At 42.3% G+C, this 17,902-nt stretch overlaps 3 protein-coding genes across 3 annotated transcripts; all 3 read left to right on the forward strand.

Moving 5' to 3' along the window:
- Window positions 1–171: 171 nt before the first annotated feature.
- Window positions 172–6,411, forward strand: clk2b (CDC-like kinase 2b). The gene is made up of 11 exons (XM_068569201.1): window positions 172–622; window positions 1,307–1,397; window positions 1,462–1,528; window positions 1,613–1,729; window positions 2,082–2,248; window positions 2,616–2,710; window positions 3,375–3,504; window positions 3,586–3,668; window positions 3,754–3,833; window positions 3,920–4,010; window positions 4,088–6,411. The coding sequence occupies exons 1-11, from the start codon at window positions 557–559 to the stop codon at window positions 4,268–4,270; spliced, it is 1,170 nt and encodes a 389-aa protein (XP_068425302.1). The 5' UTR covers window positions 172–556; the 3' UTR covers window positions 4,271–6,411.
- A 2,301-nt stretch (window positions 6,412–8,712) lies between these two features.
- Window positions 8,713–10,304, forward strand: LOC137781000 (complexin-3-like). Its single transcript, XM_068569473.1, has 3 exons — window positions 8,713–8,961; window positions 9,412–9,495; window positions 10,013–10,304. The coding sequence occupies exons 1-3, from the start codon at window positions 8,713–8,715 to the stop codon at window positions 10,223–10,225; spliced, it is 546 nt and encodes a 181-aa protein (XP_068425574.1). The 3' UTR covers window positions 10,226–10,304.
- Window positions 10,305–11,721: 1,417 nt separating this feature from the next.
- Window positions 11,722–17,892, forward strand: cyp11c1 (cytochrome P450, family 11, subfamily C, polypeptide 1). The gene is made up of 9 exons (XM_068569472.1): window positions 11,722–12,108; window positions 12,248–12,403; window positions 13,200–13,414; window positions 15,021–15,224; window positions 15,316–15,488; window positions 15,586–15,752; window positions 16,438–16,516; window positions 16,618–16,827; window positions 17,573–17,892. Exons 1-9 carry the CDS (start codon window positions 11,777–11,779, stop codon window positions 17,681–17,683), a joined length of 1,647 nt encoding a protein of 548 aa, XP_068425573.1. The 5' UTR covers window positions 11,722–11,776; the 3' UTR covers window positions 17,684–17,892.
- The last annotated feature ends 10 nt before the right edge of the window (window positions 17,893–17,902 follow it).

The following is a 17,902-nucleotide window of genomic DNA, read 5'->3' on the forward strand; positions in this document are numbered from 1 at the left end:
AGGAGAGTAAGTAAGATAAGTGAAACTGGATCCCTCCTCCCCCTGACCACATCTTGATTCTCCTCTGAAGACTTTCTCAGGGGGTTGTGACCAAAGTTTATAATTAGCATCAGTCTCAGCTCTCTCTTTCTCACCCTCTCTATCTGTCCTCCTCCTCCTCCTCCTCCTGTCTCTTCGTCTCATTTCTGTCTGTCGCTTTCTGTTTTTGTCTTCGGCCTTCTTTTCTTCGATTCTGTTTGATTTTCACTTTTCTTTATTCCGCTGAAGCTATTTTTTCTTCTGTCGGTTTAGTTTCTCACCTTCACTTCTGGTTTCCGCTGACAACATCGCGAGCTGTATTTTACTTTGTCACAACTCACCGTCCTGCAGTTCTTCTCTGTGCCGTTGCTTTAGTATTGTATCGTCCCGTCCTTTTGCACTTTTTCTCTCCAGGACGCCTGGGCGACTGCTTTTCCTGCTTTTGCTTCACCTGCCTCTCTCCTTCACCTGACTACTTCCCTCCATCCTCTTCCACTAAAGCTCTTCTCATCTCCGAGCAGCGCTGTCCTTCTTCATAATGGGAAAGACAGAATTGTGCTCTTTATATAAAGGTTTTCTGGACTGTATTTGCCTCTGCCTCTCTGTGAGTATCTCCTTTTTTCTGTGTTGCTTTTCTTTCTTCGAGCTTCTATCTAAGAGTCAGCTCTGCATCATGGTGGACATTTGGCCTGAAATCATTCGCACTATGTGGTTTAATTCATAATTACGCTCCACAAATCATGTGCAGTATGTGTGTGTTTACATGCGTTTGTGTACGGTCTACTTTGTGGCCCATGCCCTGCTGTAAGTGTCCCCTCAGCACATGCTGGGCTTCTGATATTAATAACAGTCTCAGAATGCCGATGGAAATAGAGCCTCAGCGCCTCCAAAGAGGCCAGAAGTCATTTGACATTTCTTATTAACCTCCTTTAGAGCAAACTTGGGTCGTCAGGATCAATCTCAATGCAAAAGATTACATTCTGGAGGATTTTTTTTTCTTTTATCGCGACTGCATTCAGAGTCCGCAATTTTGGAGAAATTTGTCAAAATTAAGCTCCTTTTAATACGGATTTGTTTCGCTATGTGTGCTTTTGTCTGCATGGAAGTTTGAATGCATCAGTGTAATCCACCGGATGACCTTTGCCCTTTAAGACCCGTAGGTCAGATGTCACTCACATCGTCTTCGCCTTTAGTGGGATCGTGGGGAAAAAAGGCTCAGAGGCCGGTCGATCCGACCCGGATTCCTCTTCTTTTGCTCCACCTGTCATAAATGTGCCTTTGCTTCCAGCGAAGCAGCAGCGAGGCTGCAGGCGATAATGAGAGAGACACTGAGAACGGCCACCTGATCTACAAAAGTGGGGACGTCCTGGAAGACAGATGTAGGTATCAGTTGTAAGTGTTGGCACACTCCAGCTTTTGAGTTAATCTTAAATTCTCTTCCAGATGAGATAGTCAACACTCTCGGTGAGGGGACCTTTGGGAAAGTGGTGCAATGCTCGGACCACAGCAGGTGCTTTGCTACACCGAATAATGACAGTTGGACCAAAATGCAACGTGTGTTTAGTGCTTTTAACGACCGTGTTTTACCGCACAGAGGAGGAAATCCAATTGCTCTGAAGATCATTAAGAACTTGGAGAAATACAGAGAAGCGGCCAAACTGGAAATCAATGTTTTGGAGAAGATCAGTATGAGAGATCCAGATAACAGACAGTGAGTTGTTTGCCATTTTGACTCTTTTTCTATGTCTGATACATTTCATCTCTGCGTGTTTGAAGGCACTCTAGGTCCATCTCAACCGACACGACACAGTTTAAAAGCAGCTTCCTTCCTCCTGCAATCGAACCCTTTAACTCTCCTTGGTCTCCTGCCACAGGTTCACACTGACCTGCTTTTCTAAACCGTACTCTTACTGCTCTTGTTTGAACTGTACATTTATTTCTCTATGTTTTCTAACGTGCAATTTTGTATTGTGTCTGTTGCTTGTTTCTTCTTCCTTTCTTTGCACCTGAACTGAGTTGCGATGCCGTACTAAACAGTTACCACCATCTTCTTTTCCCATCAGCCACTGTGTGCAGATGCTGGACTGGTTTAACTACTATGGCCACATGTGCATCTGTTTTGAGCTGCTGTCTCTCAGCACCTTTGACTTCTTGAAAGCAAACAACTTCCTGCCTTATCCCATTATCCAGATCCGACACATGGCCCACCAGATCTGCCACGCTGTCAACTGTGAGTCCAACATGCATCGCACCAACTGTACTTCTCTGCTTTTTCTCTTGTACTTTAGGAACAATGTAAGCGATGACATTAAGTGGTTTATACCAGCTGTCTCATGCAGGAGCAAACAAGCCAGGTAGATATTTAGAGGGCAACTGTTACCTGGAGATGAGAGAGGTGTTCCTGCTTCCCCATGCTGATTAACGTGAAAGATAAACACGCCCATGGCACATTTCTGATCCCCCAGCATTTCTTTTCCCCGTACAAATCTATCACTGTCTGACTGTGAAACCAACAAAGAACTGGACCAGACGAGGGCGTTGGCTCTCTCCTGATACATCTCAATCCACTTCCCCTCCTCCCTCTGTCTCCACTGCAGTTCTCCATGACAACAAGCTGACTCACACTGACCTGAAGCCCGAGAACATCCTCTTTGTCAACTCTGACTACTCCCTCATATACAACGCTGAAAAGGTAAATAACTGCAGGCCGGAGGCTGGGACCTTTGGGGGTGAAAGAACGACAGGATGTTAAATAAACAGGCATTAATGACAGCAGAGCAACCTGGGAATTTTGTCGTTGCTCATTCGGATGCAAATGTTGCTCAGCAGAACCTGTGAACCATCCACGTGTTCAGGAACAGGTTATGTTTGCTGACCTGAGCGGGACAATGTGTGGCATCTTTAATGAGATGTTGTTTTGTGCTTGTAATTCTTTGTTTAAGGCAGACATGGCATGAGATATGAGCCGTGAGACAATAACAAAGCGTTTAATCCAACCCCCAGGTTAGCCAGACATATTTGAATTACAAATGCACATATTTTCTGTGTCGTAAGTAGTCTTTGTCATTGTACTTTCTTTTCCAACTGCTATTACAATTTTGAAAACTCTGATAGAGGTACAACTGTACAGACAGTTAGCTTTAATACAGCTAGCGACAGAACATCTGTAGTGTTTTTGTGTGCTTGTGTATTTGTGTTCAGCGGACTGAACTCTGGTTCTTTTGATTATTTCTCACCAATCTCTTCGTTAAAACTGTTCCTTTAGGATTGTTGCATTTGCACAGTTTTTCTTTGCAAAGGGGGATTTTTGCTGACCAGCTTTCTTACTTACATGTTTACTTTCTGTCTTCTTTTAGAAGTGCAATGAGCGGCGAATAAATGACACCGCAGTGCGGCTTGTTGACTTTGGCAGCGCCACCTTTGACCACGAACACCACTCGGCCGTCATCTCTACACGTCACTACCGAGCTCCAGAGGTCATCCTGGGTAAGAGACCGGGGAGGGACCAGGAGCTGTCAGTCCTATTCAGTTGTGTTGAAGGTTTTGTCCCTCTCTTCTCCCCTGCAGAGTTGGGTTGGAGTCAGCCATGTGACGTGTGGAGTATCGGCTGCATCCTGTTTGAATACTACGAAGGCTTCACACTGTACCAGGTCACATGTGGGATTGTATTGGACAAATTAGAGCATGCTGAAAGTAGTATGATTGTGATCTTGTTGACATGACCTTCACTTTTAGACCCATGACAATAAGGAGCATCTTGCTATGATGGAGAGCATACAAGGGCCGGTTCCTCAGAGAATGATTCAAAGAAGCAGGTAACAGACTCCCTCCCGTACACGGTTATACAAAACACACATGGAAACAAATGTTATCTGACAAAACGACATTTTATTCTTCACAGAAAGCAGAAGTATTTCCACCGGGGGCGTCTCAACTGGAATGAGTGCTCCAAGGCCGGACGCTACGTGAAAGCCAAGTGCAAACCATTAAGGGTGAGCTGCGGCGGGTGCGACCTTTAAATCATGAGCCACATTAACAACATGTTACTCTCTGGGTTTTGTCTCTCCAGAAGTTCTTGTTGTCACATGGAACCGAACACCACCAGTTGTTTCACCTCTTGGAGAGGATGCTGGAGTACGAGCCCTCAACACGCATCGCTCTTTCCTCTGCCTTGTGTGATCCCTTCTTCCTGCCTCTTCATCATCCAGGAAGGAGTCAAGTCTGGAGGAACAGCTGTGACATGAGCAGATGAGTCCCTGAATAGACACTTGACCCCCATGCGGACCGTACCAATGTATTTGCAAGTATTATTTTCTCAACTGCAAAACATATACTTTACATTTCAATCAGGAGAGACTGATTGGAAGAAGGGATGAATAAGTTATACATTTCATTGTTTGTTATAATGGGAAGAGTCTTTGGCAAGTAGACCGATTTTAAGGGGTCGTCATGCCGTGAGCCCCACAGGAATATTACCCCGCAGGATTCGGGTGATGGTGAAAAGGTGACGAACAAAAGGTAATGATTTGGACGGATGTAATCTGGAGCAAGATCTTTAACGAGCTCAGTGGAAGGACACCTTAAGCAGGTGGTTCACATGAAACTTGAGGTGAAGTAGAGGTGGGTCGAGTCAAATCTTCCACTGAAATAACAACTCAGAGCGGCAGAGTTTGACTCCATCCAGATGATTGGTGGCGCCCTCAGTCAGCTGATTGAGTTATGAATGGGAAAGAAAACATGTATCTACATAATTAACGTGAGGCAAGTCAAGGCAATTGTATTCACAGTATACAGCAGCTTTTATAAACACACTGTTCTCATGCAGTGTTCGAAGTTATACTGTTGAAAAATACCATGCTGTAATCCCTAGATATCCCCCAGACTCAATTTGTATGTAATCCACGTAATGATAAACCAGGAAGTTAACGTTTATTTATTCATCACGTAACTTGCGTAGGAAAGTGCAGGTAAAAATAAGTTGTAACCCTTTGAAGGCTCATATTGCATGAGGACACGTTGACCTGTGAACACAATTCTGATATATAATCTTTGAGTTGTTATAGTAAATGTTTTAACAGTTGCCTGTTTACACAGCCAGCAGACACAGAACAGAATTATCCTTCGCTTGTGTTTCTGTCTGTTTCCTTGGATGCCAAATATTCTCCACGATGTTCACCTTTGTCTGTCACTTGGTGCTGATCAGTCAGCTGCCCGCTGCAGCTGAAAATGATGCTGAAACTTTAGCTTGTAGTTTGCAATCCTTGACTTTCACTGAAAGTTTTTAAAAGTCCGCTGATCGAATTTTAAATGAAATGGGCTTAAACCTGCAGAACCACTGGCTGTTGTCTGACACATGCAAGTACATCAAGTCAGCTTCAAAATGTGAAAAGATGTAACTGTACCTCTAAAATTGAGCTACAAAAGCTTATATACAACTTTTAAATGTATATATGTTACGCTCTGTCACTTTATAACATTATGTGTATTTTTTAAAATAAATTTGGTATTGAATAACTTCTTCAGTCGTTAAATAAATTCAGTTTTTCAGCTACTCATCCATGTCTCACACCCACAAACCTCCTCTGGCGTCGTGATTGAGTGCAGCGCAGCAGAGAGCACGGTCACAAGGCTGAGCGAGGGTGTGCGCTTGCCAATTTCAATTTTCAGCCTGCTTATTATCGACATATGTGTGTTTGACTGAATGAGACCTTATTTTTTGAAGTGTGTTTGTGTGGGAGGTTGTGTGTATAATGAGGGTATATATAAGTTTGTGTGTGTGATCTTCTTCCTTGGCGATACTAAACGTACATTTAGGCTGTCAATAGCCAGAAGCATCACAGATCTTTATGTGTGAATGGAGATTTGCTGAAAGAAAGTAAATTGACGTCTTTGTGTTTAATGCAGAAGTTAGATTTTTAACAAATATGTTGCATTTAATATGTATAATATATGCACATGTATACTTAGAATGCTGAAAATACTTGTATTTTGTTTAAATCTTGGGATTTGAGAGAAGGACAACTGAAGTATGAGTGAGAGTCTGGTGAAATTAGTTGTTCAGACGTTGAGGCTGAGGCTGAAGGCTGAGACGCCCTACAGCGACGCACGCCAACGGCACGGAAACGTGCCTGTGACAAGTTGTGTCTCCTAGTTTAGCTACCATTTTCTGCAGTAGACCTGAAATCCAAAAGACAAAAATGAAGAGTTATTTTTCCAGATTTACTCCTATTTTCTTATCTTCAAATGCAAATGACATGATATTTTGTGTAGAATGAAATGTGAGAATGATACATGGTTGTATTATAATATTTCTCAGCTGTGGTATCAGTCGGCAATAATATTAAATAATATGATCCGCAATTATACAAAAGATATGACTTGTAATGTATTGGATAAAATAAAGAAAGTCTCAATTTTGTCTGTATTGCTGTTTTTCTCTTGCAGGCTGCCGGTGTCTGTCTCCAGCTCTTTTGAGTCGTCCCTTTTTAATTCCCCTCAAAATAGTGATGGCTGAGAGCCATTAAAAGAAAGATGCATTTAGAAACGCTACGCTCACATCGCGTAGGAGTGAATCCCCTGATGGTGAAATTGGATCAACTCAAATGTTTTTACATATTTAGGTATATTCTAATGATGAGATGTATATCTATCTCTGTATGGTGTCAGTTATGGGCTGTCACATGTTGATTACGTGGCTCTTTTTACTGGGCTTTCATGGAAGCTCTGGTTCACACACACACACACACATACACGCACACACGCACACACGCACACACGCACACACGCACACACAATCCACCATTATATTCTGGATTTTACAAAGTGTGGACGTGATCCCAGATCTGTCACTGAACATGAGCTTGAAGGAGGAGTGGCTTGTCCTGGTGATCTCGTTAAGGCATTAAAGTGGCCGCACCTGTCAGAAGCCAAAGTGGTCTGGCGGCAGAGGGAGAAGAAAAGGAGGGAAACAAGGGATCGAAGGACATTATTAAGTGGGCTAGGTGAAGAGTTTAGAGGCTATGGGAGCACCGAACAGGACATTAGAGTAGGCCATATAGCACAAAACTCAGCGAGGGGAGACGTTCAAAGACATTTTAACACAGAACATGTGCAAAGAGGAAATTCAGGAACGCACATGAGTAACACTTTAACTTTCCCAATGCAGCACTCAGCTTCAAGTAAACCATTTACCGAGCCAAATTCCTCGTATGCGTAATGGACTTTTATATATATATATATATATATATATATATATATATATATATATATATATATATATATATATATATAGATATATATAGATATATATGTGTATATATATATATAGATATATATAGATATATATGTGTATATATATATGTATATATATATGTATGTGTATATATATATATGTATATATATATGTATATATATATATATATATATATATATATATATATATATATATATATATATATATATATATATATATATATATATATGTGTGTGTGTGTGTGTTATATGTTTAGAGGGATGATCTCACTCTGTCACTTCCTCTTTCATAGTTTGGGCAGCTTGTGAATAATCATCTTATCTCTATGACTCAGAGATGCTGCTGTCTCAGGCCAGACTCTCTCCATGCAGGTGTCTCTTTGTTTAATTTCCTCTCTCCAAATCTGTGTTCATCGCTCATCGCGTCATCTCTTCACTTCTGGATATCCAGAGAGCTAAATACTGACACTGTTTTTGGAAGGAACTGAAAAGGTGTTATATCTTGATAATTGTGTGGATTGAATGGCTTTCTGGTTGGCTGACTTTGACTCCTTTTGTCACCTTCCAACTGCTCCTCAACAACAACTAAATGTAGCGTCGTCAGAGCACAATTGACATCCAACCACACCAATGTCACTCAACATGACATCAGCTTATGTCTCTAAATCTTCATCACAAACACGTGAGTCATCGGGTTCATTACCTGCCACGGCTAACGAGATTCCCCTCATTAAGTCCTTTAAGTATCTGTATGGGAGAGTGGGGGCTGTTGAAGAAGGTAGTGAGTCTGGAGGACAGAAGCAGAAGAAGAATAGGCAGAAACCTGGACCAACAAACACTCATTTTCTCCTGTGAGGGTCAAGGAGCATAGGAACAACATTTCGTGGAGAGTCTTCTGTTGTTTGTTCTTGTTCTCTCAGATTTGTTCAGAAGCTTTCGGGGATTGTCTGGTTGTGGTGGAAGCCATCTGGAGCTTTATCAGGATTTTCGGCTGAGAGCCTTTGGCCTACTGTTACACCTGCATGGGTAAGAAAACTGGACTGGACAAACATGATACATATTAATGTTGTGTGTAGATTAATAGGGATAAACGGCTTGAACAATAATCTGTACATTGTGGTTGAGTCTGACCTTTTGTGCCCATGTGGTTTCATCTTTCTCTTGTATATTGTCTTTTCCCCTCGATGACGAACACTGCATCTGTGTTTGTAACATTGTGGAAGAGTTAACTAGGTCTGTGTGTCTGAGCCTTGTGTCCTTGTCCTTGGCAGGTCTAAATCTGAGTTATAGGACATGACAGGACCTGAGATTGTGTGAGTGTGTCCTGAGTGTTTCCTGTCAGAGCAACACATCATGAACGAAGGAGAACACTTTTATATATTCACCCAACACCTGGTTAAGAAGTAGGGGCATTCCCTCCCATCCTGAAAGCCCCAGGGCTTCATGGAGTCTTTTGTGAGAAGGAAAAGGTTTCTGAAGACGCCAATCAAGAAGTTGAGAAGCTGGGTGTCAGGGGTGAAGGAGAGGAAATTGTTTGCCAAATACAATAACAAGAGGGGCAGAGGTCGGAGAGGAAGAGGAGGAAGAGGAGGAAGCAAGCGGGCGGGGAGGACCCCTCCTCTTCGAACATCACACCCAAAAGACCCATCAATCATCTGCTCGTACCAGGTGGACCTGGAGAAGGAGAGGCAAGTGGACAACTTTACAAACACATCCTTCCTTCACTCAAGTAAAAGTGACAAGATCGCGTTGTAAAAATACTTAATTACAAGTAAAAGTATTTTTTTTAAATATAGTCGAAGTATAAAAGTGTAAAGTAGCATGATATGGAAATAGAGTACTTGAGTAAATGTACTTAGATAGTGAACACACATATATACAGAGGGTGAACATTTACAGACTTTATAGAAACAAAACCAGCACATGCTTTATATTCATATTGTTTTTAAGACTTTTAAATATGATTTTCATAATGTTTCATAATGATCTGCAGCTGCTTGTATTTGCTTTGACGAGAGATGCAAATTGAATTAATTCTGAGTCACAAACCTGAATGACTGCTCTGACAGAGATGCTTTAATTAAATTCTCTCTGCAATATGTCAGGTGTATTTGTGTTTTAGTCTGCTGTGTTTACAGAAAGCTACGGGAAGCAATGAATGCTCAGAAGAATGCAGAGAGAGCAACTATGAGAGCTCACTTCAGGAGAAAATATCATCTGCCTAAGGTCGGTGCTCATGTTTCTAATAGAATGAGAAAAAACATTAATAATGTATGTTTTAATTTAGTTTGTTTAGTCAGCGGTACGTCTCATTAGGAGACTTTGGGGTAATTTGAGCTTGGGTCAGGGACAAAGAAGTTTTTGGGGAAGAAATAACGTCATGTGTGATATATATTTACAAAGCACTTATACAAACTTTCCACATGTACTGTATATATAAATATAACGTGTCCATTTTTCACATACACTGACTATTCAATTGTTTTCTTCCCCTAAACATCCAAGCTTCATCAAATTTGTTCCAGAACATATTTTAAAGGGGACATATCAGTGTATATGCACCATATGTTTATCATACTTTATCAAATTTTGATGATCAAATGGCCATCACTTATCAGGTGCTTTTCTATTTGTTATCAATGCTGCCTGTTGGTGTAGCATGGACAAGAGGGGTGCAGACAAATACAGAGATAATTCAGGACATAAAGTTATGTTCTTCTTCTGTTTTTTTATCCATGATTAGAGCCGCAAAGACACAAACCATCTGAAATCTGTTGGAGGAAAAGTGTCGCTCCCCCACAAGCTGTCAAAGATCATTCATCCTAAAACCCAAACTAAGGACGACGGCTTTAACCTGCTGAGCGCCTTCCAAGGCCTCAACTTTGGCACAGTGGAGCTCAAAGGAAGGAGACACAGCAAGACCACTCCTGCATCAGCAACTTGTAATGTCATGTGATCAATATGTGATCAATACGTGATCAAGAGGATGATCTGCATACCGCCTTCTCGATGTGTTAGTTCAGTGCAGGGCAACAGCAAGGGACCCTCATACATGATGGCGTCTCACACACAAACTGGGCTTCACCATCTTGCTTATAAACTTCTGTCCCATAGACATGTCGTTCAAAAGCTTATTTTGTCTTTTATGTAGTAATAGTATCAATACATAGTAGTAATAGTATCAATACATAGTAGTAATAGTATCAATACATAGTACTATGCCAGATATTTTAACAAAATATCAATTTAAATGATCAATTCCCTGATAATAATCTGATGAATACACCTATCAGTAAAAGTTACTTCACAAGTGGTGTTATATTGCGTTTTTACTTGTGATACAACATTTGTATTAATAACTAGAATAGTGGCTTAAGTTCTTATCTTAATGAGGTGTTATATCAGGAGGTCAATAGGTTGAGTGAAAATTATTATATTTTCTGTAAAAGGGGTTGATCATAATTTCACCCCACTTAGAGCCTCATTTTGTAATTATAATAATTTGTTCATGACATTATGTATTATGTAATCTATGCGCTATTGTAGCTAGTTTTTTGTACTGTCACTTCTCTCTAAATGACGTAGATCCAAGTGATCTATTCACAAGTAAGGAACCTCAGGGAAACACCTTTACGTTTAATGTGCTCATTTTGTAAGATTAACTGAGAAAATAGTTGTACTGTCTCTTTGTAAATAATCTCTGATCTATAGCACATGTATAACATTGTATCCAAGTATATACGTCAAGTTTTAAAGCTGTGCAATTAAAGATTCAGAGCATCTCCATCGTCGCCACACAAATCTCAAAGTGACGGTCGAGCCGGCGGCTCCTAGCTAAAAACGCTAATACTTCTAACAGCGCTAACAGTGAAAACAGTGCAAACCGCGCTAACAGCAGAAACCGTGCTAACAGGACGGAGGAAGAGCTTCCTGCTCGCTGCTCACGTAGACATTACTCCACTATTTCAACATAGAAAAGTGTTGTTTGATGCTCTGAATATTGTAGAAAGAACTTATAAGCAATTAGTTTCCTAATTAGTTTCCCACTGCCGAATCAAAGATTTATATGCAACAGGAAGCAGAAACAACAAACTCACCAGACAACCTTGGAGAGTTTTACTGATAGGCAGTCATGGTCCTTTTAGTTTTTCTTTTTGAATTTTGGCAAAATAAATTGTAATAAAGACATCTTTGAGCAGCTGGAGTATCTCTTTTTTTGGCCTTTATGTGGTGTGTGTTTGTGTGTGTGTGTGTGTGTGTGTGTGTGTGTGTGTGTGTGTGTGTGTATTCTGGATAAGCTTGACATTTGGGCTCTGTTGTGATTCTCTTGAACTCTGGGCTTCACATCCATAAATCATCATCCACTATCAGTTCATCAGAGTGATAGAGCAGATTCAAGGGTATGAGGTTGAGGATGAAGGAGGGAAATAATCTGTCATGCGGAGACGACAACAAGCACAGAGTCACAACTCTGGATGAGGCCGACCGGACACATCTCGTTTGGACCATGAGGAGCATGCACATTCGAGTGACTGTGTGTGTCAGAACACAGGCCACCTGCGGGTCCAGAAGTCTGCTTCGTGCCGTCGCACCACAAAGAGCTTTTTGCATGACGGCAGCAGGGACGGTGGCACATGGGAAGTTAGAGGGGATAAAAGGAGCTGAGGGTAAAGGAGTTAATAAGAGAGGTGTGGATGGTCGGGTGCGGGGCTTTGAGGAGATTCCTCACACGGGGAGGAGCGGCTGGATCAACTTGTTGAAGTTCTGGAGAGAAGATCGTTTCCGGCATCTCCACACGCACATGGAGAGGACCTTCAACGCCCTCGGGCCCATTTACAGGTAGTAAGAAGATAGAGGCGGGTCGCATTGCCTTCAGTGTGGCATGGGCTCTCGAATAAGAAGAGAAGGATTTTACCATCCGATATGTTAATGATGCAGTAGTGCGTTTATGCCTTTCTGTGTGTACTTGTGTGTGTAGGGAGCACGTGGGCACCCAAAGCAGTGTGAACATCATGTTGCCGCTGGACATCGCTGAGCTGTTCCGCTCAGAGGGCCTGCACCCCCGACGGATGACCCTGCAGCCCTGGGCCACACACCGAGAGACCCGCCAGCACAGCAAGGGAGTCTTCCTCAAGTCAGTACTCCTCCTGTGTGATGTGTGTGTGTGTGTCACTCATTTTGTGGCGATATAATAATAATAACTTTATTTGTATAGCAACTTTTTTAGAGTTTATCGGAAACAGTAACAGTGAAGCCTTTAGTCACCTTTTAGTTTTGAGCCTCAACTCCCCCTCCCAAGTGATCATTAAAATCAATTCTGAAACAATCAGTAATCACTTGTGTCATCATGCTCATTTTGGGGGGTCATTCAATCACTTGTGGAAAGTATTCAGCGATCCCCTTGCTGGCGTAGCTTTTTAAAGCTCTTTGACTATTAATGTGATTGTAGCATCATTCAAATTATTTGGATGGCATGAGTTTGTGTTTGGAAAAAGATCTGACAATTTCAGTCAAAGAAAAAGACCACAAAGAGACACAACATGATACAATTATTACAAAGTGATGCAAACGACCATAAAGATGTACAAAAAGACTACAAACAATGCTGCCGTCTTTTTTTATTTTTCAGTCTGGGTTTCTTGCTTCTATTTAGGAGGTTTGGAGGCTTTTCACGTGTCTATGCTCAGAGACCGAGCGTCTCATTATCTGTCCTTGGATTTGGATCAGGCTTTGGTAAAGCATTGTAGAAATAAATAGTTGAGTAGCAGTTAAGCATCAGACAAGAGACCTGTTAAGAAAAGGGAAAACACAAACTGATAAAACAGACTTTGAAACTCTACTTTACAGTATTTTATTTCTTTGCTTCACAATGACTGGGACAAAATGAAGCGGGTCACTTTAATACCGCGCTCCAAATGTTCTCTCCACAGGAACGGTGAGGAGTGGCGAGCTGACCGTCTGCTGCTCAACAAGGAGGTTATGATGAGTGCGTCCGTGAAGCGTTTCCTCCCTCTGCTCGATGTGGTTGCGATGGATTTCTGCCGTATGTTGCGGGCGAAGATTGAGAAGGAAGGGAGAGGCGAGGAGGGGAAGCGCAGTCTGACCATGGATCCCAGTCCTGACCTCTTCCGCTTCGCACTAGAAGGTCAGAGGTCATCACGCCCAGTGACCTGTGATTTCTTTGTGTATTCTGATGTGTATATTCATCGCACAGTTTAAGTACACATGATGAAGGTCTTCACACTGATTTTGAGATTTTAAGTGGTGAAAAAAACCCAATCTAAAATATACATTTAGGTGTTTATTTACTACACTTTGTTTATATGATCATTACATTTTTAATAAATTCACCAAAAGTTAGCATTAGATAATGTCTCATTTGCATATTTAAAATCAACATATCTTTGAAGGTTTCTCAAAATGTGTTTTTTTCTTATATTCTAAGCCATAAATCTCAAGTCATGTCAGTAGCACTTACATACGCCAAACATTCCAGTGTCATTCACATCTATATTTTTTTACAGAGGGGTTTTCTCAGATATAATAATACAAATAATAATGTATCCTTTATTAATCCACTTAGGGAAATGATTCTCTGCATTTGACCCATCCTTGATGAAGGAGCAGGAGATAAATTCCTTCCATAAAAACGTTGACTCTAATATGTTGACAAAATGAATAATTTTGAACTCGGCTTCATCCAATGTTCAGGTTTGTTACATATATCGAGAACATATTTAAAAACAAGATATCGGAACAGAAAACTTCTAATACAAAAGCCTACACATTTCATGGTGATTAAGGATGTTTACCTTGTTCATCTGAAGCGTCTACTCCTGATGTCACCTCCCTCTTCGACAGACTTTCATTCACCGTAACCACCAGCTCTTTGAGTTGAGTCACTAACGCTGACGTAGGCCATGACGGCGTCTCACGTCAGAGGAATTACACAATCTGCAGGAACCAAATCTTCCCCCTCGCTCTCTGCTTCTGCTCTCTATGATATTAATTCAAAAATATTTTCACCTCTTATGAGAGCCAAACTCTTAAATTGAACCTGAGGCATATCTGCTGTTAATATATTATAGCCGTACGAGAGAACATGCACCTCTAAAAATAGAAACACCAACAAAGATGATCAAAGCTCCATCATTCTTTCACCAGGTCCGCTCCTTTCATCCTTCTAAATCTGCAACATGTCACATTTACACGTGTGATAATGCTTGAGTGACTCAGAGAGAGAGAGAGAGAGAGAGAGAGAGAGAGAGAGAGAGAGAGAGAGAGAGAGAGAGATTTGATGACTTTGAGTCATGCTTGCTTGCTCCTAATGGGCCACGGCACACAGAGCCAGTTGCTAAGCCGGGATAGGAATAGACGTGTAAGAAACTCTATTCCAGTCAGTGTGAGGTTGATATAATACCAGCGTATTTGATAGGTGACGGATGTCTGGTGGAGGAGAGGCAGACCTCTGCGGCAACGTACGCACTCAGAGAACCAACAGGGCCTGTTACAGACTCTCCTCGGCTTCAGTATGGCATAGCTTCAACCCACAGGGCCAAGTAATCCTTCAAAGCTTAAATGTTAACATGAAAATATAAGATAGGCGGTTTCATAATCTACTTAAACAAACTGTCATCCTGATGTTAATTTGTTCAGTGGAGCCTTGGCTAGTTTAAAACATTTCCAAAAACAGTGTGCCCACTTGTTTTTGCCTTTATTGTCTCAGATTGTTTGCTTACATACATCCTCAGCTAGCTGCCATGTGATCTACGGGGAGCGTATTGGCCTCTTCTCCTCATCTCCCTCCCTGGAGTCCCAAAAGTTCATCTGGGCCGTGGAGCGAATGCTGGCCACGACCCCTCCTCTCCTCTACCTGCCCCCTCGCCTGATGCTCCTCGTCGGCGCTCCCCTGTGGACGCAGCACGCCAGCGCATGGGACCACATCTTCAGCCACGGTAGGCAGCATTCATTGGACTCTCTTGCAGTATTCTCCTTCAGTATTCCCATCTCGGGTGACCCTGTCATCCTGTCCTGGTCGTCTTCCAGCGGAGGAGAGGATCCAAAAGGGGTACCAGCGCCTGTCTTCCTCGCGGGGCTCTGAGGCTGCAGCTGGAGGCCTGTACACCGGGGTTCTGGACCAACTCATGGAGAAAGGGCAGCTATCTTTAGATCTCATCAAAGCCAACATCACTGAGCTGATGGCTGGAGGGGTTGACACGGTGTGTGTGTGTGTGTGTGTGTGTTTCTTCTTCGTGTGTTTCTGTACACATTAGCATAACTGATTCCATGTCACCTCTCATCCCATCCTCTCTGCAGACAGCGGTGCCCCTGCAGTTTGCTCTGTTTGAACTGGGCCGTAACCCGGAGGTGCAGGAGAGGGTGAGGCAGCAGGTGAGGACGTCATGGGCACAAGCTGGTGGTGATCCTCAGAGAGCCCTGCAGGGGGCGCCGCTGCTAAAAGGCACAATCAAGGAGATTCTCAGGTACAAAATACTTAGGACACATCCATCTGCTCGTGGCCACTGGGAATTTGTTTAATCTGTCGACCACGTTCACTCTCTTTGCTGGATCTGTGCATGTACTCTGTTGCCTCCCAGATTCTATCAAGAACATATCAGCCAGCATGCTCTACCTTCATTATAATATACCCAGAGACCATACTGGAATGTAACGCTTTATTTAGGAATATATTAACATAATATAAACCAACATCAGGAATTTGACAAAATAATCCAAGCTGTTTCCTGAGCTTTCAACCATCGTCAGTTTAATTATCGTCAGTGTGGAGTTGGCTCAGTTGTCATGGAGAAAGACTTTTTTCTATTTTTTCAAAAGCACTTTTAGGACGCTCCCATCTGTGTTAGCTTAAATGTCATACATGGCATTTCATTCCTGCGTTGGAAATGTTTTGTCAAACTACTATTTTCAAAGTCAAGGTCCACTTACACGCTTTTCCATGGCTTTGGACCGGATGTCTAAAAGTCTGCACTCATCAACAATGAGATGATTACCTGAGATCCTCAGTTTAGTTTTGAGTATGAGTCATAAGTCAAAATATCGATCAAACAGGACTCTGTGCGTGCGTGTGTCTGTGTGTGTGTGTGTGTGTGTGTGTGTGTGTGTGTGTGTGTGTGTGTGTGTGTGTGTGTGTGTGTGTGTTTGTGTCAGGTTATACCCGGTGGGAACCACAGTGCAGCGGTATCCAATCAAAGATATTGTTCTACAGAATTACCACGTTCCTGCCGGGGTGAGTGATCAGATCCTTACATATACTCATACAAGCACATTCAGGTATATTGAGTGCTATCTGACTTCAGTTTGTTCGATGCTTATCAACTCTCCCCTCAGACGATGGTCCAGGCCTGTCTTTACCCCCTGGGAAGAAGTGCAGAGGTGTTTAAGGATCCACAGCGCTTTGACCCCGGCCGGTGGGGCAGAGAAGACGGACAAAAAGGAGACGGGGCTGGAGGCTTTCGCTCCCTGGCGTTTGGGTTCGGGGCGAGGCAGTGTGTTGGGAGGAGGATTGCTGAGAACGAGATGCAGCTCATGCTCATGCATGTGAGTGAAGGAGGATGGAGTCCAAGAGAAGGGATGCAACGCAAGAGGAAAGAAGAGAGTTGGAAAGGGTGATGTTGAGTTTTAAGGAAGGAAAGGCAAACAGATGATTATTAGACAAGCTTAAAGAAGTACTCAGAACCTGTACTTAAGTAAAAGTACCAGTTCCACAATGCAAAAATACTCTGATACAAATTAATACTAATGCCTCGTAGTTAAATTCAGTGGGTACAAACATAAGGGTTGAGGCCCTCCAAAGAGCCGCACGATGAATCTGGAGGGTCGTGAGACGATGATTAGGAAAAGAAAGACAGTTCTGCTGAACAAATTTGTATGATTTCTTTCAGCCTTTTCTCTAATATAGCAGATAATTGTACCTCTTTAGGCATAAAACAGTTATTTAAATGAAACCCTTCTGGAAGTTTAGAGAAAACGGGTGTTACATGCCAAAATATGTCAGGATCCCTGGTGTAAATGTTCTCATTGTGTTGAATTTATAAACTCATGCTGAGTTGAGTAGATACTTACACCACTGTTGCAGCTGATCATGGCATGAATGTGATCCTTCTTAACATCTGCTCTTCTCCTTCCTGTCCACTCCGTCTATACACCTCCTCCCCCTCCTACTCCTCGTCTTCCCTTGATCCTTCCTTGCTCTCTCTCTCTCTCTCTCTCTCTCTCTCTCTCTCTCTCTCTCTCTCTCTCTCTCTCTCTCTCTCTCTCTCTCTCTCTCTCTCTCTCTCTCTAGATCCTGCTGAACTTCCATCTCAGCGTGTTGTCCTCAGAGGACCTCAAAACCACATGCACCCTCATCCTCCAGCCTGAGACCCCACCCAGAATCACTTTCAGCAAGCTCTGACATGCGCACACAGAAGACATCATATCATCAACATTTGACATATTTAATCAGTATAATACAATACAATAGCCTGTTTCGATATCCACATGTAATAACCATATGCTGATGATACTCACTGAAGCCTATACTGAGCTTTATTTTGCATCTTGATACACTTTGTATTCAACCCAAGAAGTCTGATGAATAAACTTCCTCTTGTGTATAATTTCCTCCTGTTGT

This window comes from Clinocottus analis, unplaced genomic scaffold (genome assembly GCF_023055335.1).
Source record: "Clinocottus analis isolate CAN_PGR_092001 unplaced genomic scaffold, fCliAna1.0.p SCAF_9, whole genome shotgun sequence".
Lineage (NCBI taxonomy): Eukaryota > Metazoa > Chordata > Actinopteri > Perciformes > Cottidae > Clinocottus > Clinocottus analis.